This window comes from Dermacentor silvarum, chromosome 5 (assembly GCF_013339745.2).
Source record: "Dermacentor silvarum isolate Dsil-2018 chromosome 5, BIME_Dsil_1.4, whole genome shotgun sequence".
Lineage (NCBI taxonomy): Eukaryota > Metazoa > Arthropoda > Arachnida > Ixodida > Ixodidae > Dermacentor > Dermacentor silvarum.
In genome coordinates, this window is record NC_051158.1 from 92,122,892 (window position 1) to 92,144,076 (window position 21,185).

Here is a 21,185-nt window from a genome sequence, read left to right on the forward strand (position 1 = left end):
TAACAGTTAGAGTGGTGTTGCGGCTCAGAAAACACGCTGCCGCGCAGTTTAATACGAGTTTATTCTGTACACAATCACACAATTATGAAACTCGCGCTCTAGAACGCTCTCGCGCTCGCGTCCTTCCCTTCCCCTATCACCCATGACGTTACATTGAAAACAAAAAAAAAAAGAAGAAGAAAAATGTAAGGTGGCTTTCTACTTTGACTTGCGACGTATCCTTGTAACCGTGTAGCTATTTTTACTTGCAAGAAATTATATTCGTAACTCTATGAGATGGAGTTCAGTAGGTCGTGACCGAAACTAGTTCACAATACCGAAACCACGACCTACTGGTTCAGTAGGTCGTGACCGAAACCACCCGAACAAAAGTAATGATTGTGTCAATCCGGCTACCACTTTCGCAAAGAGGTGCGAGATGTACGATTCAGGGGAGAGTGTGCGTCTGTAACCGTGGTGTTCGTTCGTGTGTGTGCGTGTTTACGTACAGCAGGTACTACAACGTCGCGTTATTTATTTTCTGAAGCCGCACGTGTGCGATGATGCGGAGAGTCGTTGCCCACGCGCATAAATGAACTGCTGTTGGGCTCGCGTGACAGCCTTGCTTGGGCACAGCGGCATCAACACGCTTTCGCGTCGATGTCCTCGCTTGCACGAGCTTGAGAATCGAAAGTGCTTCTGCTACGCTGCCGTACTTGGAAGGTCCCTGTTCGCGAACGCATTGCCAAGGTATCTCGCTATGGTATCTTGCACTTGTGCGACGTGTTCTGTATGTACTGTACGTGGCGGTTTCGCTTCAAATGAAAGTCCTGTGCTTGAGGTTGTGTCGTCGTCAACATACCCGACGGATTCAAGAGTGGCGGTGTACCTTTACTTTATTTAGTGCGCTGTTTTTAGCGGCAGCCTCGACCCGTAGCTCAGCTCAGCGCTCGGTGTCGCGTTTTTCCTACAGTCATTTGCGGTGACCATGTGTTCGTGGATCTAGTTGTTTCTGTATGAAGTGTGGGCTTAACAACTCGCGTGTCCCGTTAACATGAAATGAAGCGAAACTTATCTCGCTCATCTTGACACAGTACAACATACGGTGTGCCGTTACCTTTTTTTAACGTACGTACTGTTGTTTGTAACAGTGGCTTCCGTTGATCAGAAGTTTGGTGTAACGTTTTTCGTGCGTGATACTTCAACGTACATGATGTCGCAAGTGTTTTGCCTAGCAGATGCGCACTGCTATCAGGCTAGCTTGTTTGGGGAGCTATAAGGTGAGCCTGTAGCTGTTGCTCACACTCAAAAAAATGTTTCTGTTTCTGGAGTGACACTGATATATGTTTATATATATGAAGTGCGCGTATATATATGAGAGCAGCACTTATCTTCGTGTTGATTTTTCTTGATGAACAAAAATTAGATGACATAAAAGGCATTCAGACCTTGCATAATTTGCCAATGTACGGAGTTCTCAGACTTGTGCAAGCCCAAAGTTGTTACCCAAAATGCTTACGCATTATCGGAATGCAATATTTAATAGACACGATCCATACTTTTGGTTTTAGTCGTTGTTCACCATGTCCATATAAGACCAAATCATATGTAATTGAAAAGTAATAATAAAAGGAAACCCTGCTACACTCTAAGGTGTATCAGTGCAACGTGCTTAAAGAAACAGAAAACACAAAAATGTGCACTGCTATCAACAACACAAAGTAATACTAAAAAGTACCGCACAACCATTTTGCAGGTGTTTTTTCAAGCTTGGAACGAACTTTCATGTAGCATGGATTGAGCAACCGAAAGCTGGATGATCTTGCCACATTTAAAGATGGTCTACGATTTTCTCATTGACTCTTGCACTTAATATAATGTTTGAGCAGTTGGTTAATTAATAATTAATAATTATGTAATTAGGCAAAATAAAATAAACTGTCTGACTTGTTGCAAGTGACAAACAACATTAGGTTGGTTCTGACCAGCTATGCATCACTTGCATATTTTAAAATTTCGGCACAAGTTACGGGGAACACTTGGTATATACGTGCATGTGCCCCGTCACTCCATTGCCTCACTACACAATAATAACCGCGGCATAACAAAATTCATGCAAGGCCTAGAGCGGCATTCACGAAGTCATACTTGGCAGTGTGCAAGCTTGTAGATGCCTCACTGATGCAGAAAGAGGCGTTCTTGTCGATACTGTTGCATTTTGCCTCGCCATCATGACACTTATCTATTGTTAAAAAAATTCTTTAAAATGACTCCAAAGCTATCTGTGCTTGTTGCTCAATCATGCCTCTATCTGTCTGAGTGATGGCATCCACAAACTTGCACACTGCAGAGTAGGACTTCACGAATAGCACTCTGCGATGTGTGCTAGTTTTGTTATGTCGTAGTTAATATTGCTCTGCGAAGTGATGATGGGATTCGGAGCATGCACTCCAAGTAGTGCATACATCCGAGGGTAGGCTCCTCGTATTAAATAGTTGATGGTTACGCACGTCTCTGTCTGTTTTGTGTATAGGTCTGTTCCCAGATTTTAGTGCTGGTGTACCCCAGTTAGAATGCAAGACCAGGTAACTAAACGGTCAATGCTTCTAAAGGATCCTACCACAAACACATGATAAGTTTTGTAGTTTTAATGTTTTCACATGTTCTTCATCTAAAGGCACCTGCATCTTTTTGCTTCGTTGTAACACTTTACTTCGAAATGCTCATCCACATTTTATATACCATTGTACTGTGACTTTGCTGTGGTGTTTGTTGTCTTGTAGAAGTACCTATTTATTTCTAGGAACTCTGTGCTCGTTTTGTTGTAAAAAAATAACAGATGTCATGTAGACCAGATAACTTAGGCTTTGCAGAGTGTTTGAGCGCTTGCAGCATGCAAAGCATTATCAGTGTCTGAAGTGTCAAAAAGAAAAATAGAGCTACCCACCATTCTTAGCACAGCCTGCTGGTTATCGGCAGAGTGGGTTCCAGACTCAAAGCATTATCTGTGCTTGATAATAAGGCGCACTAGAGCCTTGACAGTTTGTTGTCGCAAGTGTGGAAGTATTCCTAACTTTTCCTACGGTGGCTCGATCCTGCACTATGATTACAAATAACGAAAAGCAAGAACAACAATGAAAAGAGATGTGATGCCATGTAGATCGATGCAAGATCTCGGCAAAGTGCGTTACACGCGTGGGAAGAGTGCATGTTGTTTAAGAGTGTCTGCCAGATAAGACATCTTTGTCTTGTATCTTCCTTACCTGCATGCATGCAGGCGCTGCAAGCGACCACTGCTTTGTTTAGGCGAGATGGCGGCCTCGTCTACTTCCTCAGCACTTGTCTCAACTTCAGCTAGCTGCAGGAAAAATCGGCTTGCCTACGAAAAGTCTCCGTATCTTCTGCAGCATGCCAATAACCCTGTTGACTGGTGAGCTACAACTCTTACACTAATGTGCCGGAATGACATCAAATGTGGACACGAATGCGTAGCATGCTGCTCTATCTTTGTGTTGTGGCTAGCATTTGGTTGCAGTAGTAATTGTTTGCCATTGGAATTACATTTCAAATAGTCATGACATTAAATTAATTAATTCATTCATTAATTCAATGCTGCGAACCTCGAGGGTCCAGGCAGGAGGGGCACAAAAGGATTGCAAGAACAAGACATATAAGAACAATAATAGGTAAAGTAATACATTAAGTGGATAGATCAAAACGAGGAGAGCTTCACACTACAAATTCAATGAGATTATCAATTCCAGCTAAAATACGCAACAAGAAGAACGATGTCGTGGAAGTAGACATAAAACAACTTAAACAACATAACTGAGAAGGGCTGAATTATGTGGCAAGGAACTCTAAGGAACTCCATCCAATACTGTTCTAGGGGAAAATTTGCGTTTGTGCACGCTATTATGGGCGTAACACTCAGTCTGTGTTTGACGGGACGGCCTAGTTGTGTCTCTATGAGATTGACCGGTTGAATGCTAAATTTTGAGAAGTAGAGTGAGTGAAAGAATTTTAGCCAGGCAGCTTTTCTTCGCTTCGACAGATGCTCAAGTTTTGCCAATGCCAGCATAGCGGTTGGAGGATCTGAACGGCAACACTTGGTTTAGTTACTTGCCTGGTTTTTAAGGGAAAAAATGTAAACTTGCCTTTGCTTATGGGGATACAAATCTGTTGCCGAGACGGCGCTAGCACAAGCTTGTGTCACCATCTGCTGGCAGCTGCAGAAACCAGACGTTCAGGCAGGGTTGCCGTCTGCTGCCCAGTCCTCTGGAACGCGCACAACCCTCCCTGGAACGGCTGCTTTCTGCATCTGCCTGCAGGTGGTGACACAAGTTTATGCTAGTGCCGTCTCAGCAACAGCTTTCTATCGCCATAAACAAAGGCAAATTTTTCAATGTTGCATCCACCAGCCGCTCCCCAGGGCCATCGGCACCATGGTTGGCCAGCTTTAATGAACTGTGGCCGTGGCGGCCTCCTCTCCTCAGCCATCTCCACAAATAACATGTGATATGCACAAAACAAGTACCAGCACTTCCCAGTACCCTGTGAATATTTATGTGAATTGCTGACATACAAAACATAAAAAATGCAGACAATACAAAAAAAGCAGTGTAACTGTCAAGGATATGGGATCCAGTATGAAACACCCTTTAGTTTTGATATATGGTGTCCCACAAAAATAATCGCCGTCAGTCTTGCTTGCAATTTTTTGTTTCTTGCTTTTCATGAAAGTAGCAAGGGCAGAGTGTTAATTAAATGAAGTGCACAAACATTGATGATGATTATTGTTATGGGCCACAGTAAGCTCAAAAGGGGCAAGCTTTGGAGTTGTTCCAACTCCATCACCGGAGGTAATGTCACCCCTGACGATAGTCACCCTTGATAACAGAATGCCATGAACTCTGAAACTGGATTAAGATGGTAAGATAATAATAAACCTTTGGAATTAGTCTAATCATAGCTACTTGTAACCAATTAGCCCAGTTACTTGCTTAACAGTCTCTGGAGAAGGCTAACTACTTTCAATTTCCCTTTAGTTTGGCAAAGAAAAACTTCATGAAAAAAGAAAGATATTACTTGGAAATGCACTGTCCTACTTTTAGGTACCCTTGGGGTGAGGATGCCTTCAAGAAGGCCAAAGAAGAGGATAAACTAATTTTCTTGTCTGGTAAGTTGAGTCTTGGTTGCTTTTCTTGTGTGGGTGTCGCCTTAACAAGGCATTGTTGCTAGATCAACACAAGCAGAAAACTGTTACTATAACAAAATTTACATTCCTCTTGTATTAAGAAGAACCTGCAAGAAGCATAAAATATATATTTTTTTCTATTAAGGGATGTTCTATCTAAAAAGAAAGACACACAAGATTCAAAATCAGTGGTATACCACCAGTGGTATAAGCCAGTGGTATGCAAACCAGTGGTATACGCAAAAGCAAATTACAAAAGGATATGAAGAGCTAAGCAGGAATTTTATGCAAGAGCAAACGAGAATGAACACCTATTGCTATATATTTTTTTCTGAAAACGCTGTTGGTATATAACTTGTTCCCACGTGATGTGACACAGATGACATGATGACAATTGTTTTATCGGCTGTGTATCATTTTCTGTAACTGCCTCAGGTGCCTGCGTTCTTCCTTCATACTTGTTGCAGAGTCTGCTTGTCACTTTATTCTTGAGCTACTGTTTGATGTACCTGTAACATCGAACTGGCGACTTTTGTAATCTTTGTATACTACTTGTTTGTGTACCTGTACCGCTTCTGCCTTGGATGCCAAAACGCTGCTGGTAGTAGTGAGATGGTAAATAAAATTATGTGTGCCCCTTATCACAAGACACCCCATGACATTTTGTGCCAAATCCTGAAAAAGAAAAAAAAAAGAAGGAAATAAAGAAAAGAAAAGGAAGGAGAAAGTTTGTTGCTGTTATATTAGCCCATACTGTAATAAGTATAGCTTCCTTCTTTATTTCAATTACAGCTTTGTGTAGGCTGTATGCAATGATCACCATACAAAGCAAAGGCAAGGAATCGGGGTGTGTTGGTTTTAACTAAATTGATCTTAGGTGGCTAGAGCAAACAGTTTGAAGGTCATGCTCGACGTTATTTAGCTGAGTGAATAAATTTTAATTAAAAATGCTTCTGTAAGAGCTCCAAGTACAATTATTGCACATTTGAAGGCTCCCCAAAAGCGATGCTGATGCGGAAAAAAAAGTGCCTATGGCGTCAGCTGCCTTTCTTCATGTTGCCATTGTCACCAGTGGCAGGGTCCCGCAAGCCGGTGCGTTGCTGCCAGCCTGCTTTCTTTTTTTCTTTTTAACCTTCAGCAGGTTACAATTTTAATGCCGGTATAGTGGCAAACACCTGCTCGAAAACTTGCTGTACGGTAGAAGGGGTGCACGACGGAATGATGGTGCAGATTTAGTGCACCGCTCGCATCAAGACAGTGAGCTGCCACTGAAGGAAGGACATAATGAAGGCGATTGATTCGCAAGGCACCGCCTCATGGAGCCATGCCATTGGTCACAGTGCCAGCATGACAAAATCCAAGCAATGTATTGACGACGTAGGCGCTCTTTTTCCACATCAGTTTCACTTTGAGGGAGCCCTCGAATGTGAAATATTTGCTTACGTAGTTCTTACAGGAGCTTGCGTAACGAAAATTTCTTCGCTCAGCTGGATAATGTCGAGGGCAGGCTTCAAACTACTCATTTGCTTTAGCTGCTTAAGATTAATTATTGAAAAAGTTCATGTGACTTCATTAATTAGGAACATGACTGCACAAATTACTGCTTAACTAAAGGCTGCCTTTATGGACACTTGAATGGTAACAATAACGTCATTGTAGTTTATATTGATCCACACAGCAAAACAAAGGCACAGAAAGAGAGAGACTGGACAGACTTCGTACGCTGCCATCATAAATTAGTTCCAACTCGCTCAATTTGCCATCCTTGTGTAATTTATATTGCTATAATTTTAAAAAATTTGGTGCAGTTAAAAAAGCGGGGCAACCTGGTAGTATGTACAGTCGACCACAAAAGTTTATGGACCAAGGGATTTCAGAAAAAGCTGAATATCTCCGCAGCCTCAAAACGCAGCCTGGTATTTCCATATCCAGCCTCTACTGGTGCTATATGTGAACAGCATTCTGATGTATGGTTTTACTGGCTACTTTTAAAGGCTGCTCGGATAATTAGCGTTTTCTGAGATCCCGTGGTCCATAAACTTTTGTGGTCGACTGTGCAACTATGGTTGGCAAAGATTGTCACATAAATTTCCTCTTGTGCTTAGCACTACATGGTATTTTTAGAGAAATGCATGATGATAAGTGTACGGAGGCATCCCATTTTGCTGTGCAACTATTTTCTGTGTATTGTGTGTTTCTACATATATATATGCTGCTTGCTTTTTGTATAGATTGTGAAATAATGTGGCAGATGTTGAGTACATATTTTTTATGCAAACTTGTGCCTTTGCTCCCCTGTATCTGTAGGGGGCGCAGACAAGCCATTGCATAGGCTCTTTGTCTGTGCTCCTCGACATACCTCTGGTGTTCAATAAATTTGATTTGATTTCAAGCGAAACTTGAATGTAAAAGTATAAAGGGGGAAACCTCTTACGAGCAGTAACTTGAGAGTGTGACTTCGCACCATTAGGTATCGAGTTGCATAAGATGGTGCAGGCTCTAAACTAAGGCTGACATTGTGTGAAGTGGCAATATTGCCATGGTAAAAAAAAATTGTTCCAATTAGCCCCAACTTACTCATGGTTTGCTTGGCCATGTTAACCATGGCTATAGCTGAATCAGTAGAGCATCACCGCTTGCATCGTGTGAAGCTTGTGAGTTAAGTGCTCGTCGGTGGCAACATATTTTTCATTCACCTTCGTTTCCCTTTCCTTTACTAATTCAAAGCCAATGAGGAGAGACACAAATTTGAGCTTCCCCTGCAATATTCAATACAGAGAGATTCAGTCAGAGCGTTTAACAAAAGACAGTCCATTTTGTTCACCTTTTCTGTGGCTTCAGGACCTGTTGGCTTTATATGGTAGCTATACTACTTTGTGATGTTGAGACCCGCTGGCCACGGCTCAGTGGCTGGGGCGTTCTTCTGCTGAGACCAAGGTCACAGATTTGAGTCCCGGTCCTGGTGGTTACATTTTGGTGGAGGTTGACTTGGTAGTAGTTGTATGTTAAAGAAAAGCCAGCTGGCCTAAATTAATCCGGAGTTCCCCACTTTGGCATGCCTCACAGCCACTGTGCTGCATTGGGACATTAAACCCCAGAATTTGATTTGATATATAATGACGACTTTATATGGTGAATATCGAGCGCCTCAGTTTCCCTGAGTCATTTTTTATGTGCGGGGCCTTTTCTTGGTGTTGTTTAATTTAATTCTTATTTTTTAGTGAAAAGGAGTACTAGTTTGATTTGTAGGTTGCTTCTAGTGCTTGCAAATATCCGTCAAACCAGCTATCCGGTTTAACCGGAGGGAAGTAAATCCAGTCTCAAAAACCGGTTATCCAGATTTCAAGAAACGGATACTCAGGATATCTGGTTTAAATAACTGTTTAGCTGGATATTGGAATATTCTGTCACGAGTATTCGGTGTTTAAAAAAGGAAAGGTAAGAAGGTCAACCAGAGCAGATATTGTTTTTGCACGAACGGTTGCAAAAATAACTACAAATATGAGAATACAAAAGAGAAAGAGAGGTAATTTCGGCACAAGTACAGAAGAACAAATATCCAGCTATCCAAATATCCGAATGTCCGGATACTATTAACTGAATAACCAACCGAATAACCGATCACTCTGGTTATCCGGCTTTCAAATTCGAATAACCGGTGAATTGAATAACCGGATAACCAGTTTTCCCGCAAAACTGGTTTGATGTTGCTGCACTAGTTGCCTCTGACATTGTCTGTCCCCATTAACCCTGTGTTGCCTGTGTGCATATGCAGTGGGCTACTCAACGTGCCACTGGTGCCATGTGATGGAGCGGGAGTCCTTTGAGAACGCCGAGATCGCCCTGCTCATGAACAGTCACTTCGTCAACGTCAAGGTGGACCGGGAGGAACGGCCGGACATTGACCGCGTCTACATGACCTACATCCAGGTGTGATGGCAGTGCTGGCACTTTTGATGGAGTGTAGCATACCACTTCCTGCGGTCATGTCGTAAACTATTTTGGCTGGCAGTAAGCGACAAGGCTGGTGGTAGGTGCAGTTGCAGTTGGCCAAGTTGCAGTTGACAAGGCCAGATTGATTGGGAGTTGAGTAAAAATGACTTGAAGTGCATGTGGTTGGCATTTTCAAGTCATGAATTACAACTTATTGATATTTTCAGGAAGTATAGTAGCACCCTGTTGGTAAATTACTCGGTACTGCATTTTCTGGTCATGTTTTGATGGTTCTGACCTATTGCCCATTGGCTCTCACCTGTCATGTTCCCAATTGACGTGTCGCTGTTCTGTCATCCTTCCCATCTCACAAGCAAAAAAAATAAGGGGATTCAAGAGGTTCGATTTTTTGTTAGTCATTACCATATGATATGACCCACAATGAAGGCATATGCAACATAGAGGAAGTCAATTGTCATGTTTAATTGAACTATAGAAATAATTATATAAAGGAAAATGAAAGTGGTGTCATGTCAACTAGTTATGTTGTATGATATCTATGTGTACTCGTCTTTCGTGCACTCGTCTGGCAAAACTGTATGGTTATATCTGTTCTCGAACAGTTCGAAGTACTACTTGTCTTTATATGTGCATCTGTATAAGTGTTTGTCTTCTTTGTGTTTCATTATTCACACACAGAACTTTGTGTTCTTGCTGACTGACTGTGTTTTGTGGTACATCTGAGACGCACTGCGTGACAAATTTAGTGATAGCATTTTTCCTAGCTGAGCGATAAAGAGTAGCCAGTGCCACCTGAAAGTGCCAACCTCTCTGATTACGTTATGTCAATAAAAAAAATATTAAAAAAATGTTGAGAACGGCAGAGAAGTAGGCGGTTAGGTGAAATTAGGAAACATGCAGGCATGTAGAATGGAGCTGGCTAGTATTGGACTCGAGTAACTGAGAATCACTGGATGAAGCCTTCATCCATCAGTGCACATAATTAGGCCAGTGATGAAGTTGATGATGATGATGACTGACATCACACCTGCATCATCTGATCAAACAGTGACACTTGGTCTCTATCAACCTGCTTAATACACCTCATAGCTATGAAATCCTGCAGTGTGGTGCTCTGCCTTCTAATCCGATTGCTGACCTTGTTAAACCCTGCGCTACAGAGAGGCAAAGGCACAGCTCATTTATTTTTTTCCTTTTCTTTGGCTACGTGGAATGTTCATTTCCTTCAGGGATTCCGTACAGCTACAGCTCTTGATGTCATTCTCGTGAGCTCTAAAAAAGTTAGTAATGACAATTATTACAAGTGCCACATTATAAAGGGGGCACGCAAGCGGAGAGCCTCTGTGTGCTCTGATGCAATTGCTAAAGAAGTTCCGAGTCTAGTTTAGTTAGTCTCATTAATAGTTAGTTGCCTTTGTAAACCCGTTATCATGAGACACGTGTCTTTCCCCACAGAGACAGGCTTTGTTTATGAAGTGACGAAAGCCTTTCATATCGGAAAAAGAACTGAAAGCTTGCATCAGTCATCATTTTCTAAGCTTCCAGGCAAAGAATTTGCATTCCTAGAAGGAACCTAATGACAGCAGTAGGCCTGGTGTTCTAACCTTCTTGTTTTGATGTTTGTTTTCTTCACATCTGATGGCATGCTATATCTTGTAGTATTTTCTTAGTTACCCACAGCAGTGGCTGAGTGGCCATGCCTATTTGCGGACGAGCAGGAGGTCACTGGTTTGACTCCCAACTGTGGGATCAAAAATGTGAAAACACTGTTCGTGTAGCGTGCTACGAACGCGTGTTACAGAACCCCAGGGGGGCTATACTGTAAGTGTCCACCTAGTGGGCATGTCAATTTCAGCTACTGCTGAAGTGCTGATTGGCTGGGCTAGGGTACCAGCAGTGCTGAAAGTCAGGGGGGAGCCGGTCCCCCCCCCCCTCTATTTTTTAAGGAGGGGCTCAACCCCTCCTCCCCTCGGCAGGTCAACTGTAGCACTGCAGCAGCCGTTCGACAATCGTTGGAAATGATTTTATTACCAGTAGTGCCTTATTCGGGGCAATTCAAATCGTCAAATTTTTCAAATAATGATTTGATAGCAAATAATTGGTTCATATATATATATATACATATGGGGGAGGAACTAACAATGCACACACAGAGACTTGACAGTCAAAAGCGAGCTTCATTGCAGAACATGTGCAAAAAAAAAAAAAAAAAGGAGTTTGACACACTTCATACACAAACGATGGAAAAGGGATATGGTTACATGGTGATTACTATCTCCAGCGGGGCACCTAGTACACATCAAGTATGCCTGTTGCTTCGAAGAAATGTTCGAGTGCATTGAATGCTTTTAGCTGTGTTGTTTTTGGTTATATTTGAGGTATGAATATTCCTTCCTCCTCTGTTTGCCGCAGGCCACGTCCGGAGGCGGCGGTTGGCCCATGAGTGTGTGGCTCACGCCCGACTTGAAGCCAGTCATCGGTGGCACATACTTTCCGCCCGACGACCGGTACTATGGCCAGCCTGGCTTCAAGACTCTGCTGAACAACATTGCTGAGCAGGTGCGGCAGAAGTCTGCAATTGTGCTACGCGGTTAGGAGGAAGTGGGCAAAACAAATAACGACGTTGAGCTCTGCAACACATTTGTTCAGTAAGGCTTCGACTGCGGCTAGTTGGTACGACAGCGTTCTGTTTACTGCGCTATGCTGTGCACGCAAATGACAAAATAATTCAAATGTGTTTATAAACGTGTGTTTATAACGCATATGCTTATAACATGTTTTTATGAACATGTGATAAATAAACAAACGGAGATGTGTGTCTGTCTCATTTATTTTCTCCATTGTGTGAACAGTATAGCGCAGTGAATAGAACGAACACATTTGTTGCATCGTGCTCATGCAACAAATTCAAATTTTGCAACCAAAAACATCAGCGTTGCGGGAATTTATGACATTGTTTGGCAGCCTATTGTGGTTACTTTAGAAATTTTGTGACTACCTTTTTTTAGCTCAGGACGTGGCAACCTGGCGCAGGTGTGTGACCGTAGAGCACACCACCCATGCAGCAATAACAGTACTAACAGCATGGTCTGCTAGGGTTTTCAGTAGATAAGCTGGTTTCTAGGGATCTTTGAGCATAGGTTTTTTTTTTCTTCTTTTCTTTTTAATTGCTACAGTTAAACTCTGGTGCTAGTTAGTGTTCATGGGAGCTGGCAAGCGTGGTTGTTTAGCCAGCATCGGAGTGATGGTTATAGCATGGATTTGCCTAAACATTGTCTTTCTGGCATTAAATGGCTTTTTGACTTTGGATATTGGTTGTATTCTACAAGATATTGTGTTATAAATGCAACAACGATTGTGCATGAGCATAGACTTATTGCCTTGCTGCGTATACAAAACTGATTGCTTGGAAATTTAGAAAGACGAAGGGTATTAAATAATGGACACAAAGACTTCAGAAATCTCTAGCACAAAGGTCGCACAAATCCACGTGTGTACTAACCATCATTCTTATGGTAGCTAAACGATTACGGCGCCACAGTTCCCTCTAGTATAATTTTTGTAGTAAACCCTGGTGACAGTCAAGGTGGGCCAGAGGAATGTGAGCAAGTGCAGGGCCAGGGTCATTGACCTTCGAGTCACGCTGCCTTCTCCCTGTCGTCATAGCTGAGCTTCCAGTCTGTTCTTACCCTTATCTGAGCACCACCAATTTCTTTTATTGCACAAGCTGGAGGTTTCCGTCACGCCATATCTTTGCTCACCACTTTACAAACTCGTCGTATGCTTCCCATATTCTGCAGTCATCATGCAAAGCAAGAGGAATGAACACATCGCCCTGTGCATTTTTACAGTGCCTGCCCATTGCGACGGCCACATTCCCAGACATTTTCTACTTGTTACTAGAGCACGGACAACTTTTAACGGGCACTGCCACTCTATGCCTGCTCTTTTGCTTTCACATAAAATGCGATGAAAGAAAGCTGACGTGGCCCTAACTGTGGGCTGTAAACTGTGGCCAACTACAGGGATTATGGTGCCTTTGAAGTCGCCCCCGATTGTTTCATTGGGTAAGCATAAAAAAACAAAAAAACTTAGATACACTAGGGAATGGTGGAGGTTATGGTGGAAACAGGGCCTGTATCGATAAAGCTTCTCTTATGTTCATTTCATCTACAGTTGGCCATAGATGTAACAATGATCTCGTTAGCACGCTGTTTGCACTCGTAAGTGGCAAACTCCCTAACACTGGCCAGTGAGGAAACTATTTTATGTAAGGGTAGTTTTGTAATTGTAGGCCCAAGTATCATATTGTCACATTGTCGTGACGGTAAAGAACCACAGTGGCACAATGCAAATCACGAAACTAACAGTTTATCGGGCGAGCCCAGCAAAACAAGTAACACTCGGCACTAGGATAGTGGCGAGCATACTCGTCGATTGTCGAAAATCTGACCTGCGGGTCATGCACGTTGGCTATTTATACATGATTCATCGAAGGTACCAGCGTAATCATTGGTGCTCGCAAGCCTTCCAGAATTCAAAACATTATTCACATCACGCATGTAGTCCGATTACACTAGATTCGGTAACATCATAGACAGCAGATAGAATCGGCGACAGCAGGCGAGAGTGTTCCGATACATGCAGGTGCGCCTTGCACCCAGCAACAGCAATAACATTTGTCAAAAGGTGATAAACGATCACTGCAAGAAGACAAACAAGTAGGTGTGACAATATCCAGTCTGATCCTTTAGTTCATGTTCAGTACTATAAAGAATTATATGACAATATAAACCACCGCAGTAACTCAGTGGCTACAATGTTATGCTGCCATGTGCTACCTTTATGCTCATGTTGTGCTGCCTGTCTTTACATGTTATGTCATGTTATGCTGCCTACCTTTATGCTCATATGTCTTTAGGTGCATGTTAAAGAACACCTGGTGGTCAAAATTAATCCGGAGCCCTCCACTAAGGTGTCCCTCATAACCCACTGTGCTTGCTTCGGGGCATTAAACCGTGCAGTTTAATTTGTTAAAAAAGAATTATATGGGCCTTGACTCCAATAAATAAGTTAATATTTTCATTATCGTGGGACAACATCCAAAGAGACGTAAGTGGCCATTCGATGTTTTAAGGGCTGAAGAGACCAGCCATTGATGTGGTATGGGCTGACGAGTGGTAGAGACCGCCCGAGTGCTAGCCTGGCGGTGTGACATACGTTTTATACTAGCAACGTCGTCTATGTCAGACGCTGCTTACTGCAGTGACTGTCAATGTTGAAATGTTGACCCACCGCTCCGTCGCACCTCGTGCAGTGGCGGCAGAACCGGATGAAGCTCATCGACCAGGGAACCCGCATCTTCCAGATCCTGCAGCAGACGTCCGACGTGCGCGTTTTTGGCGGGGAAGGCGTACCCAGCTCCCCTCGAGGCAGCGAAGGGAACCAGAGGTGCCCGTCTGCGCCCGACGTTGCCACCACCTGCTTCCGGCAGTTGGAGCGGTCGTACGACATCACCATGGGGGGCTTCGGGCGCGCCCCGAAGTTCCCCCAGTGCGTCAACCTGAGCTTCCTGTTGCGGTACCGTTCCGTGCTCCTCCAGGGGGAGCCCCCGTCGGAAGCGAAGCCAGCCGTGGACGGGGCGCTCGAGATGACTGTCCACACACTGATCATGATGGCACAGGGTGGGATCCACGACCACATTGGCAAGGCAAGCACACGCTTCGCTTGGGCATTAACTGTTTAAGGCCCGAGCTATGCTCGTCCTACCAATTTGTACCAATATCGCCAGGGAGGAGCTTGTCTCGTCCTTGCCGCTCCTTACGACGCGTTAATCATCGCGAACAAGCCAAGCGCGTTTGCTCATCCCATTGCCTACTAATGAGTTTGGGCACTTGTGCATGTTATTTTGTAGTGTACATTTGTTTCGCTGTCATGTGTTGAGAGAACAGAACGCACTCAAAACGCACTTTGTTTTTCAGTGCCCTCATTGAGTACGAGGAATGGAGCGTACATGCTTATTATATTTTTTATGAGCGTGCTATGTGCAAACGCTTGGGGAGTAAAATAATATTTTTGAGTTCTTTTTGTCAGTTTCTTTCGGGAATGTTTTTGGGAGTTAAAGGGTTGATGTGTTGTCGAGGCACCTTTAGAAGCACTATGACTAAGTTGTTTCGTTCCTATGGAAACTATAGAAACTAACCAATCCTAGAGAAACTTGTTCTACGAATTTGGGAACATTGCGTCGAGTTTCACAAATGTTAAACTCTGTTTGCGAAATCGTTTTCCTTGTCAGTTTCTGATCCTACGATATGAAGTCTTGTGATGGTGAAGGGATGCCAGAGGGGTACTAGCTTCGAGCATGTTTATTCGGACTAGTTACTGGGGCATTCAAAGTCAGCAACAGCAAGATCACTGAAAAAAAGTCGCTGTGACCTAAAAACAAAGTGTTGCTTGTCAGTCTCTCCTTATCCAGGTTTCATGCTGTTTGTTTGCTGCATCTAAAGGTAAACCATTGTTAATCACGAAGTGCGTATGCACCCCAGGAAAAGTGGGCTCATGGGGCCAACACAAAAAAGATTATCTGCTATCCTCCTTCCTCCCTCCTGTCATCATGTCCGCAGGATTTGTACTGATATTAAAGTTCGCAGGTTGGAGGTATGCATACGGCCCTGATGGCTGCGAAGCTGACTGTCGGAAAAGTGCGTTACGAGCTTTCTATTTGTGTCATGCAGGGTTTCCATCGCTATGCGACAGACGGCAAATGGCACGTGCCGCACTTTGAGAAGATGCTGTACGACCAGGCTCAACTGGCCCGTGCTTATAGCGAGGCCTACCAGGTGACTCACGACCGCCGGTTAGCGGACGTGGCACGCGACATTCTCTGCTACGTCGAACGGGACCTCAGCCACCCGGTGGGTCGTGCGGCACTTGGGCTTTTGGTGAAACAGTCGAGGCACGGTCGAGATTGATTTGGAGTTGAGAAGGAGGCTCTTGCTAACATTTACTAACATTTTTGAAAAAGAATGTTGGTAATGAAAAACCAAACACTACCTAAATATTCTCACTGCAACAAACATACGTCTTGAAGCACATCATTCCTTTTTTTTGATAAAGCGTGTATAGCTTTCTAGAAGTGTTCGGTTACTCGCGTTCATTGACAATTATCGTCGATGGCTTTTGCACAGCATTTTCCGAAGGCAGATGCACCGTGTATTGTCGCACCTTCTATCTTTCCCCCGTCCTTTTGGCGCTACCTATTGTCCCAGCACAATTGTGTAATGGGGTGTAATTTCCCTGTACGACAAGAAAGGAATGGGAACGTAGATTTGTGTGCTTGCAGAGTGGTGGCTTCTACAGCGCGGAGGACGCCGACTCGTACCCCACTCTAGTGGAGAAGGAGAAGAAGGAGGGCGCCTTCTGCGTCTGGGAGGAGAAAGAAGTGCGTCGTCTGCTCACAGAGCCGCTTCCCAGTTGTGCGGAGAAGACCGTCGCCGACATCGTGTGCCGTTACTACGACATCCGGAAGAACGGCAATGTCGACCCCATGCAGGTAATCAACCATTTCCAGTTACGAGCATTTTACCCGCTTTGCAATCGCTTTGGTCGGGAACAATTTTGCATGTTTCGGACACCGCGCATAGAGAGCACTCGTCAACAGATGCATAGTGAGTGGCTTATTTCAGCATTTTTTTTTTTTGTGAGGCTCTCGCGCAGTATACAGTCTCCGGCCAGCATCATGTTGTCGGCGATCACCGCAGGAACCATTTTCTACAGGGCCCTTGTCTTCACTTTCTTCTTCGGTGCTCTCACCCGAGGAAGCTTGATGGCCGTGCCGGAATATATTCCTCCTTGGCACTAAGATCCTCTTCAGAATCACTAAACCCTCACGAGTTCTTATCATAAAATGCATGCAGAGAAAATTACCATCCCCCGATGCTTCACAACACAAAAAATGCAGGCAAATTTCTTTGTATGTTTCTTAAAGTGTTGCCCACATATGCAGATGCTGCGAAATGTAATTATGAGTGGTTGCAAAAGCTTTTTGAGAAGTGCTGCAACAAACACAAAGAAGAAACCAGGAGAAAAGAACAGCTATATTTTAGTGTTTCAGGAGGGGCTTGACATGCAACCGCACAGGGCTAAGCAAGGACTCGGAGTGGGGTATAGTTGGTATTTCGTAATGACAAAGTCAGGGACACAGGGCACAGCAGGACAGACAGAGGCAGTTCGAAGGCAGCGCTCTTCTGCCTGTCCTACTGTCCCTTGTCTTGATATTGTGCTCCCAATCTAGTCCCTAGCGAGTGAAGGTTTGATGGTGCCAGTGGGTTCCGGGTGTGTTCCAGATAAGGAGGACGAAAACAGTGCTGTATGAACCAGTTTGCTGGAGCTTGCATCTGGCGCGCATATAATGTTTACCTTATATATTAAGGATGGTATACTTCACAAAAATAAATAAATAGGTTGGAGAGCTACAGCTTTAACTGTTCCACCCCTTCCAATAGAGTGCATTGCCTAGTTGTTAGTAAGGAATGAGCGCTGAAAGCTCTTAGGTGTGTTGTCAAAAGAGTGAATGTGCCACAATACCTTTCAAAATACCTTTTGGGCGCAGTGATCCTGTTTGAAAACTCTGCTTTCTGGTGCTGGGGAGGGAGGGGGGGGGGGGTATTCACGTGGCATTTTTCATATTTTGTGAGTTTGCTTTTCCAGCTGAACAAATAAAGCACGATAACTGTATGTTGCTGAAGACATCACTGTTTACTATTGCTGTGTACAGTGCTTAATTGACGTCTTGTCAATTGGCACAGTAATTAGCGAGTTAAATCATTATTTTTAATTACCTAATTGAGCATTATCAACAACAAATTTACTGGTGGCTTCTCAACTCAACTCTGAGCCATATGTACTTAGTTTTGTTTGTTTAAAATGATTACTGTATTTTCCGGTGTATAAGTCACGTTTTTTTTTTTTTTTTCTTTTTATGAATTTATCGCCGGTGCGTCTTAGAATGGTGCGACTTATATAATTTTTTTTCAGGCTAACTGTCATCAGAATCGGATTGCATGCTATGGCCATGCAAAGCGCGCTGGGTTGACCTCCTCTGGCAGTTGCTACGGGTTGTGTGCGCGCTATGGAGGTACCGAGTTCTTGTAATCGAGTTGCCGAGCGCCGTGTGAGAAGGACGAAACAGCAATGCAAGCGGCGGGCGGCAGGCCAACCGTGAGTCGACCAACCCTGAAGTCGTCACATCTGCAGATCGCTTTCAAGATAAGGCGTGCAATGCTGCGCTAACTACGCAGTTGCTACCAGAGTACGAGCCACCCCCGTCCCTCCTGCGCTGCATTCTCGCTTTCCTTTGTTGTGTGCGATTCAGCTCACTGTCACACGCTTTCACTCGCACATACAGCATACGGCACACGGGGACGATGTTATCACCCGTGGACTTTATACGGAACATTGCGGCGACCATGATGACAGAAATGCGCCTAGAGTGTTCATATCATTGGTATCGCAATTATATGGCACCCATGCGCTTGTGCGTGACCCGCGTTCACGAAGGGAGACGTCAGTGTAATTTTTTTTTTTAATCACTTACCAAATGAACAGGTGCGTCTTATACACCGGTGCAACTTGTATACATTTTTTTTTTTCAGAAAAACTGTCGTTTTGAGGGGGGTGTGACTTATACAAAGGTGCAACTTATAGACCTGAAAATATGGTAATATTTTTTTAGATCTTATTCTATTTTAGCTGGGACACCCTGTACGTCTGGCGAGATACCGAGAACAGCAGAGTCTATAAAATATGCACCAGGAAATTGAAATTTGATTCAGTGCATAGACTGTTCCTTCCTAGCTGCCGTTCACGATGTGTGGCCCAGTGTGGTGTTGGCATGTGAGGTGTACTGCAAGTTCCGCTGTGCGCTTCATCACTGATCAAGTTACCAACGCGGGTACAGCTAATAAAAGTCATTCTCGCATCCTCTTCACTCTGTTTCTTATGAATTGCATGCAGGATATGCGCAAGCCTTATGTCAAAAACAAGCTCGCCAAATCATGTGACGATGCCCCACCATTCTGTTGCTGCGCCCAGACACACGTTTTGCGATTCTTGTCCAGGAATGCGCCGAGTGTGTTCACCGAGAAATTTTCTGCTTTGTCAACGGTGCCATCAACCATTCTCTAGCATTTTCATGTAATGGGGAAGAAAGATGCAGAAAAATAGATTAGAAAAGAAAAAGTCTGTACTTAGGCTGACATTGTGCAATGGTCTGTTTTTTGCATTTTTTTGCTTCATATCACGGCGTTGATGCTTCATGGTGATTGATTAGAATTAATGCTGTTGACCTGCAGTCTATCATTAAATATTTTAGAGCCTTAGCCACAGCACTTTTTCTTAGGGATCTAACCAAAAATGCGGATTCGGCAAAACCCGACAAAAGTTCTTCTGACTGACTGGGCGCTTCTATATTATTTTCTGGAAGACAAGTTTTTGTTCTCTCAAAGTTAAGATTGATTTCATTGTCCTTGGCACTCAAGCTTCCAAATAGAATTTTTTTCATCCGTATTAAACACAGTCACCAGACGTGCCCGGCCGAACTTATCGGAACACACCTGTCCGTCTTCATTTTCTCTTTGCCGCAGAAATAACAAATGTAGAGCTTGGAAAGAATACTGAATGAGCCTAAACTAATTTAGCGTTTCTTTCTGGTCACCCGTTGACTCTTGTTCTTGATGGAACGCTTCTTGCCGTAACCACAGGATCCTCATGACGAGCTCAAGAGGAAGAACGTGCTCATTGTGCACGAGTCCAAGGAGTCGTTGGCCATGTGCTATGGCCTCGAGGTGGGCGTGCTGGACGCCATGCTGGAGCGGGCCAGGGAGACCCTGTTCAAGGCGCGCCTGCAAAGGCCCAAGCCACACTTGGACGACAAGTTCCTCACCTCGTGGAATGGCGAGTGCCACCGTGTTCTCATCACTTGCATTGTGTTCCTTTGGCGGGCGGGTGTTCACACCATGGGCCGAATTCAGTTCAATTCAATTCAGTTTATTCAACATAATTACACGTGTTAGGGGGCACTGTGTTTATGATGAATGGTTCAAAGAAGTCTGCCCCTGGTGGTGCGCTGCAGGGTGCAGCATTGATGTGTGTGCAAGTTTATAACCTGCGATAAACTGCATAGAAAAGCGCATGGTACTATTCTTGTCATCCGGCGAGAGAGTCCCGTCGTATTTTTCAGTTTGTTATCGAACGTACTAAGTTACACGGGTCAAGATAACGAAGTTCCTTCGATACATGGCACACGCATAACACACAAAGCCTCAACGCATCCCTCGCTTCAACTGTTCTGCGTGGGACAAGTCTCAAGTCTCGGTCGTCTTGTGGCGCGTCACTTGAGACGACTCTGTAGGTGTCGCTGTTGCTCCAACTCCGTGGTGTGGCGCATCTCTTCGGGGAACCTTTCTTTTCCTTTTGTAAGTCGTTTTTTTGTTGGCCTGCCGATGTCAACAATATGGTATTACTGTCGTTAGGGAAATGCTCACATGCGTGACACATGGGACAATCGAATTGTGACAGAGGGGCCTGCGAACTGCATATCCTGTGATCATGTGTCACATATCCCCGCTGCTCTCAACTTGCCGTAGTCGGCCGATTTGTGATATCATTCGAAATTGAGCCAGACTTGGGATCTTCTGTTAGAGAGTTTTAGATTAGGGGATGCATCCAAGCCTTGGGGGACGCAAACTGCTGGGCGTACGAATAAACCCAAAGTGAGCACAAAAGATCATGAAGGACCCACAATGGAGTTTGCGTCGCCCAACGCTTGGGTGCCGCTTGTGTCCCTTAATCTAAAGCTCTATTAAAGACCTCATGATCTTGGCTCTGTGCTGGAATAAAATATACAAATATTCGTCCTGAAAAAAAATAGCATTTTTGCCAGAAAGGCAGATGGCAATAGTAAAGAGACAACTACATGAAGTAAGGTTCGTAGTTTTATCGATGTCACTCACGCTCGGACAAACATGAACAGATCTCACTTGATGACCATGAACAC

At 44.0% G+C, this 21,185-nt stretch overlaps 1 protein-coding gene across 2 annotated transcripts in view; it reads left to right on the plus strand.

The window, feature by feature from the left end:
• Positions 1–416: 416 nt before the first annotated feature.
• The window catches only part of LOC119453593 (spermatogenesis-associated protein 20-like), a 40,477-nt gene continuing 19,708 nt past the window's right edge, over positions 417–21,185 (plus strand). Inside the window, exons 1-9 of one of the 2 annotated variants that reach the window (XM_037715644.2) lie at positions 417–729; positions 3,257–3,409; positions 5,094–5,158; positions 8,952–9,106; positions 11,543–11,689; positions 14,448–14,840; positions 15,865–16,044; positions 16,473–16,682; positions 19,891–20,083. In XM_037715644.2, coding sequence (XP_037571572.1) covers positions 572–729; positions 3,257–3,409; positions 5,094–5,158; positions 8,952–9,106; positions 11,543–11,689; positions 14,448–14,840; positions 15,865–16,044; positions 16,473–16,682; positions 19,891–20,083 — 1,654 coding nt within the window. In that variant the 5' untranslated portion in view covers positions 417–571. The remainder of the gene's footprint in view (positions 730–3,256; positions 3,410–5,093; positions 5,159–8,951; positions 9,107–11,542; positions 11,690–14,447; positions 14,841–15,864; positions 16,045–16,472; positions 16,683–19,890; positions 20,084–21,185) is intronic. The other variant, XM_037715646.2, reaches the window with a different exon arrangement.